Raw genomic sequence first — 6,582 nt, 5'->3', positions numbered from 1 at the left:
AGTAATGCCGTTGAAGGAACATACCAATGAGGAGATGTGTTATAGTTCCTTATGAGTCAATTGTTCGCAAAAGACTACATGATAGGCCCGAAGAATTACAGAGAACCGCAAACCAGCTAAAACATGGCTGATATACAGTGTAGTAAGCTGCATTGCGTATATCGTTATATTCTTGGCTTTCGATCCTTATGGGTTTAAATTTGCATTTCTTAATAAATGAATATAATTAAGGAGACCCAATATAACAAAATATAAAACAGATCAAAAAAGAAAATCCTGAAGCTTTATTGTTTTAGATACATGTTACCTTAAGCGTTCTAATAAAATATAAGAAGAGATCTAGTGCTTGTTATCTAACATTTCTACAGTCACAAAGAAAAATAAAATATATGCAAGTTCTAAAGAAGTAACAAACAGCAACAACCAGCAACAAACAGCAACAACCAGCAACAAAGAAGAAGTCAAAATCATGTCAATGTTAACTTAATACAAGTTTAACAGGCCACTTAGTCTAGTATTATCTTCAATCTTTACACGTTTGTCATTTTCGTGATCTATAAACGATTTATCTGTAATCTATTAAGAAGATTTGACAAGCACGGACAATACATTATATTCCTCATTTGTCATGTACGTACTAATACACGGAAATTGTTACAAAATAAGAATTGAGAGTCAAATTTTTATTCATACAGAAATCTTAAGTTTCAACATATTACTTTGTAGGTTGAAAACACAATATTTCTGACACGATTTTGATAAAAGAGATAAACACTAAAAACGTAAATTGAATTATAATCAATAAATAGGATCATGCAACATTTGTTGAAAATTCAATGTCTACTCTTATTTAACAATAATTATTTTAAAGGATTCTCATAGCCGTGATCGTTACTTGTTTCCTCACAAATGATGCGTATGCAGCCCAGTGCGGGTGTGCAACAGAAGCTTTGCATGTGAGGTCTGGAGCAGGAACAACGCATCGACTTTTGGGAACAGTCCCTCCTGGCGAATGTCACACAGATAAAGGAGGCAGACAAACAGCTAATGGATATACATGGGCTAATATTGACTATAATGGACATGTAAGTTCGATGTATTGCCGTAAATTGAATGAATAAACAACAATTGATAGAATATGTTATGTGCTAAACGCTTAAAACACAGATTAATGATTTTGTATTTTCCAAAGTGAAACTATAGGGAAATGAACGTCACATATTTTGTTTCGTCTTGTTTCGTGTAAATTTTGTGTTTTTTGTGAGCATTGCACTACACCTTGATAATTTACTAGTAGATAACTCTGATTAATGACGTTATATTAAAAAAAAAAGAAATGGAAACAAACTTACAAAAACAATTAAGACATGGTAGGTATTGTGTAGCAGCATATCCAGACAATAGATATAAGAAGATATGGTAAGAATACCAATGAGACAATTCTCCATCAAAGTCACAATTTGTAAAATGTAAACCATTATAGGTCAAAGAACGGTCTTCAACAAGTAGGCTTGGTTCACAACGAACAGCAAGCTATAATGGGCCTCAAACATTACTAGTGTAAAATCATTCAAACGAGAAAACCAACGGTCTCGTCTATATAAAAAGAGGAGAAACGAGAAAACACTGATGAACCATATCAACAAACGACAACTACTGAACATCAGATTCCTGACTTAGGACAGGTGCAAACAAATGCAACGGATTTGAACGTTTAAATATGTACCAACCTTTATCTTTATCTGAAGCAATAGTGTAACATCACAACATAAAAACATACATTTGATTACCCCAATTAAAAGACATATGAACATTAGTATCACAGAACGAATAAATTTGATCTATGAAACAATGTTAATACAAAATTTTATTCAATATTTTAGGATGCTTGGGCTGCAATCAATTGGCTGAATTTCAAAACTTGTCAGAGTAAGTCATACTTTAGAATAAGCTAAAGAACAAACACGGTTGGTAATACCTTATGTTGTTCCTTCTAACGATTGGTTATAATAATTAATTATTCATGACCAGTTAAGGGACAAATATACTGGCATTATTGTAATGTATTCAAATTAAACTCATCATAGAAACCATGATTAAAATTTTATATTTACGCCAGACGCGCGTTTCGTCTACAAAAGACTCATTAGTGACGCTCTAATCAAACATTTTGTAAAAGGCCAAATAACGTACGAAGTTGAAGAGTATTGAGGACCAACCATTCCTTACAGTTTTGCCAAATACAGCTAAGGTAATCTATTCCTGAGGTTAAAAAAGCCTTGGTACTTCACAAATTAAAAGTTTTGTTAAGAGTTTATTTATTATTATGAACATATCAATGATAACTCAAGTCAACACAGAAGTGCTGACTTCTGGGCTGGTGATACCCTCAGAAAAATACATCGCCATCAGCAGGGGCATCGACCCGGTGGTTGTTAATAAACTCATCATAGATACCAGGATTAAAATTTCATATTTACGCAAAGTGAGAGATTTAGTTAGCCTTAAAACCTGGTTAAATCCACCATTTTCTACACAAGTAAATGTCTGTTCTAAATCGGTCCGTTAGATGTGTTTGAGCTTTTGATTTTGCCATAACATAAAAGACTTGGAGTTCTGTATGCTTGTTATTTTACCTTTCACCCCTTCTTTCAAAAATTAAATGTTGATAAAAAGATATGTCATTGTTAACTATAATTATATGCTTAAAAATAAACGGCAGACTTATTTCCATGTTTGTTTTGTATGAGATGTAGAAGATGAATTTGTGTTGTAGCCCATCAATCATCATCGTCTGCAGGCTGTCCGAACATTGTATCACGTGCTGGATGGGGTGCTCGTAGTCCAACACACCCACACTACCTATTAACGCATACCCCAAATCACGTGTATATCCATCATGGCGCCTCAGGAGCATGTCATACGAAGACAGCATGTATTGCTAAAGTCAAGGGGTACCAAAATTGGCACATGGACGGCCATCGTGAGTATCTGTAATTTGAATTCTTTTTTGTGTATCAAGTAGTCAATTGATCCTTTACTTTTTTTTAAGGTTTTAATGAATACGACTCTCTCCAAGAGTATTTCTTGTCATGAGCAATGTGATGAGTACATTTTGGAAAAATAACTTTCTACCTTCTTTAACTTTTGAGTGCAGCACTGGTTTTATGGTTCATTTCGAGTAACGTAATCTTTACATGTTGGGGTAATGGTATATTGCCATTGGTTATGTGATCACGTGACCTGTCTGCCTTTATTCAATAATAAATTTCTGTTATTACACATTAAAAGTATCTTATTACTGCACGTTTGCAAATTGAAGAGCTTGTTCTATAATATCCATAACAGACTCAAACTGTGTTCGTTGAAACTGATACAGTCGAAGATGAAATCGTAATTGAATAACAGAACCAAAAGAACTCGCACCTACAACTTAATAACCTTCATGAATAAAAGAAAAATATTGTAAACAATAAATTTCAAAACTTACAGACACACAACTAGAACTCTTAGAACCAAACTTTGATTTTTTGCTGTTTTATAATTTTTTTGTGCTATGTAGAAAATTTTATGAGTAAAGTAAGCCCAACTCAACTGATTTTTAAACCTGATTTCCAAACGAAAATATCGGTTATTAATTAAGTGGTGTACGGTAGTTAGGCAGTCGGGTGTGTAGACATGTATACTCTCTTAAATTTCAATATCTTATCACTTATGAACTAGAGGCTCAAAAGAGCCTGTGTCGCTCACCTTGGTCTATGTGCATATTAAACAAAGGACACAGATGGATTCATGACAAAATTGTGTTTTGGTGATGTGTTTGTACATCTTACTTTACTGAACAGTCTTGCTACTTACAATTTTCTCTATCTATAATACACTTGGCCCTTTAGATACAAGGAAAAATATTTTTGTAAAAATTTACAAAACATTACCAAATTCATGAAAATTGTTAAAAATTGACTATAAAGGGCAATAACTCCTTGAGGGGTCAACTGACCATTTTGATAATGTTGACTTATTTTTAGATCTTACTTTACTGAATATTAATGCTGTTTACAGGTCTATGTTGTGTCGTGTGTGCTGTTGTTTGTTTGTCTTTTTCATTTTTAGCCATGGCGTTGCCAGTTTGTTTTAGATTTATGAGTTTGACTGTCCCTTTGGTATCTTTCGTCCCTCTTTTGTCTCTATCTATAATAGTATTTAAGATAACCAAATACGGCAAAATTTCCTTAAAAATACTAATTCAGGGGCAGCAACCCAACAACCATTTGTCCGATTCATCTGAAAATTTCAGGGCAGATAGATTTTGACCTGATAAACAATTTTACCCCATGTCAGATTTGCTTTAAATGCTTTGGTTTCAGAGTTATAAGCCAAAAACTACATTTTACCCTTATGTTCTATTTTTAGCTATGGCGGCCATATTGGTTGGTTGGCCGGTTCACCGGACACATTTTTTAAACTAGATACCCAAATGATGATTGTGGCCAAGTTTAGTTAAATTTGGCCCAAGAGTTTCAGAGGAGAAGATTTTTGTAAAAGTTAACGACGACGACGACGGACGACGGACGCCAAGTGACGAGAAAAGCTCACTTGGACCTTTGGGCCAGGTGAACTAAAAATAGGTAACGATTGTTTTTGTCTGTAAGAGAGTTGTCTTATCATGCTACATTTTAGAATTTTTACCCAAATATTATATGTTTGATAGCTTAATTGGTAACCTAGTAACCTCTAATTTTAAGATAATTATTTGAAAAAGGCAATGTAGTAAATACTTGTTGGTAATTATCAGTCAACGAAAAAGTTACAAGCAACAAACATAATCAATTGACTTCCAGAGGACAACATACAGTTTTCACGAATGTGATCTACCGAATTAGACTATTTACCGGGTTTGAAATAACATGAGCAACACGACGGATGCCACATGTGGATCACTATCTGCTTACCTTTACCAGGCACATGAGATCACCCCCAGTTTCTGGTTTGGTTCGTGTTGCTTCGTCTTTAATTTTCTATGTTGTATCTTGTGTTCTATCATTTGTCCGTTTGTCTTTTCCCTTGTTAGACATGGCGTTGTAAGTTTATTTTCGATTTATGAGTTTGATATTTTTCGCCCCTCTATCGCAAATATTCAGGTGTTTTTAGTGACAAAATATCAAGATACTGTATGGTATTGGAGAGTTTTTGTCGTGCTATACGACAATAGTGCTTTACTTTTTTTTAAGCTGAAGTAATAATCCAAGAAATATTGATGTAGATGATGACAATGTTTCAACCCCTTCTCTGTACAAATTTGAATAGCAAGACTGGGAATTCAAGTTTATATGACGGACGATAAGATTGATTAAGCTATATGTATTTTACAGACTATAGTGACATTGAATACAGTTTTGTGGTCGGGGAAGATGGTAATGTTTATGAAGCCAGGGGATGGGACGCTGTGGGAGCTCACACTTTGCATCATAACCATGATGGTCTAGGTAAAAGTATTTGATTAATTAGCTAATCCGTTTATTCCATATATGTTGTATGAGCAATATATACTAGTATACATCTTCTAATGAACAAACATGTGACAGCAGTGTAGTCATCAGCATAGTAGATCATACGACTACAGCACTTACAAAAATCAATATAAACAATCGTACAATGGATCAAAGGTGTGACTGTAGAAAAATGATGCATCTGTGAAGTTTGACCTTTATAATTTGGATTTACTCAAATATGACTGCCACTATTATAGGACTATGTCATTTCAAAAAATAAGGGGAAAATACGAAGAGTTGTTTGGTAAATATGTGAACATTAAGTAATTTGTTATTTGACAGTTTTTTAAGTAAGTAGAAGCTATAAATAGTTAATTTCTTCGCAGTACTTCTTTATTTTACATCTTTTGCCTTTTACATGAAATCTTTGCAACTTCGTGATTCGTTGAAAGAACTTAACTGGACTGTTTAACTTTTCTTCAAACTTTTGGAATCTTCTACAAAAAAGATTCATTAACCATTCACAATATCTTACTTTTGAAATAAATACATATAAAAACTCAAATTATACAGACCGATGCGTTCATTTTACTTGCAACGAATTGTTTGGAGCGATGACATATTGGACATAATTTACGACTACATTTTTGCCACAGGTATCTGTGTCATTGGTAACTTCATGGAACATGTTCCAAATACCGCTGCTCTTAATGCAATAAAGAATCTTATAAAGTGCGGAGTCAATAAAGGAAAAATCACAGCCAACTATATACTTAAAGGTCACAGAGATGTCGGACAAACAGCTTGTCCTGGTCAGAAATTGTATGATTTAATTCAAACATGGCCTCATTATCACCACTGATAAATAAAGAATACAAAATATAGAGACTTATTAATTATTTTCAAAATGCCTGTATCTATGTAATCAGTTGTTTTATAAAACTGCACATCACGGCTTTGTGACATCATTTAAACTATACTCGTATATATTACCGACGTGATTATGATTGAATCGAAGTTTAAATGGGCTAGAATGAGTTTTGATAAAAAAAAGGGGGGCAGTATAAGAATTTGGAGTTTCATCGCCTAT

The 6,582-nt window shown here is 33.6% G+C and overlaps 1 protein-coding gene across 1 annotated transcript; it reads left to right on the top strand.

Annotated features, from left to right (window-relative positions):
* Nucleotides 1-542: 542 nt before the first annotated feature.
* On the top strand, nt 543-6,374 carry LOC143065070 (peptidoglycan-recognition protein SC2-like). Its single transcript, XM_076238386.1, has 6 exons — nt 543-630; nt 872-1,085; nt 1,884-1,929; nt 2,777-2,983; nt 5,373-5,486; nt 6,149-6,374. Coding segments are annotated over exons 1-6 (789 nt in total). The 5' UTR covers nt 543-628; the 3' UTR covers nt 6,355-6,374.
* The last annotated feature ends 208 nt before the right edge of the window (nt 6,375-6,582 follow it).

Source organism: Mytilus galloprovincialis, chromosome 2, assembly GCF_965363235.1.
Source record: "Mytilus galloprovincialis chromosome 2, xbMytGall1.hap1.1, whole genome shotgun sequence".
Taxonomy (NCBI): Eukaryota; Metazoa; Mollusca; class Bivalvia; order Mytilida; family Mytilidae; genus Mytilus; species Mytilus galloprovincialis.
This window is presented reverse-complemented; position numbering and strand designations above follow the sequence as displayed.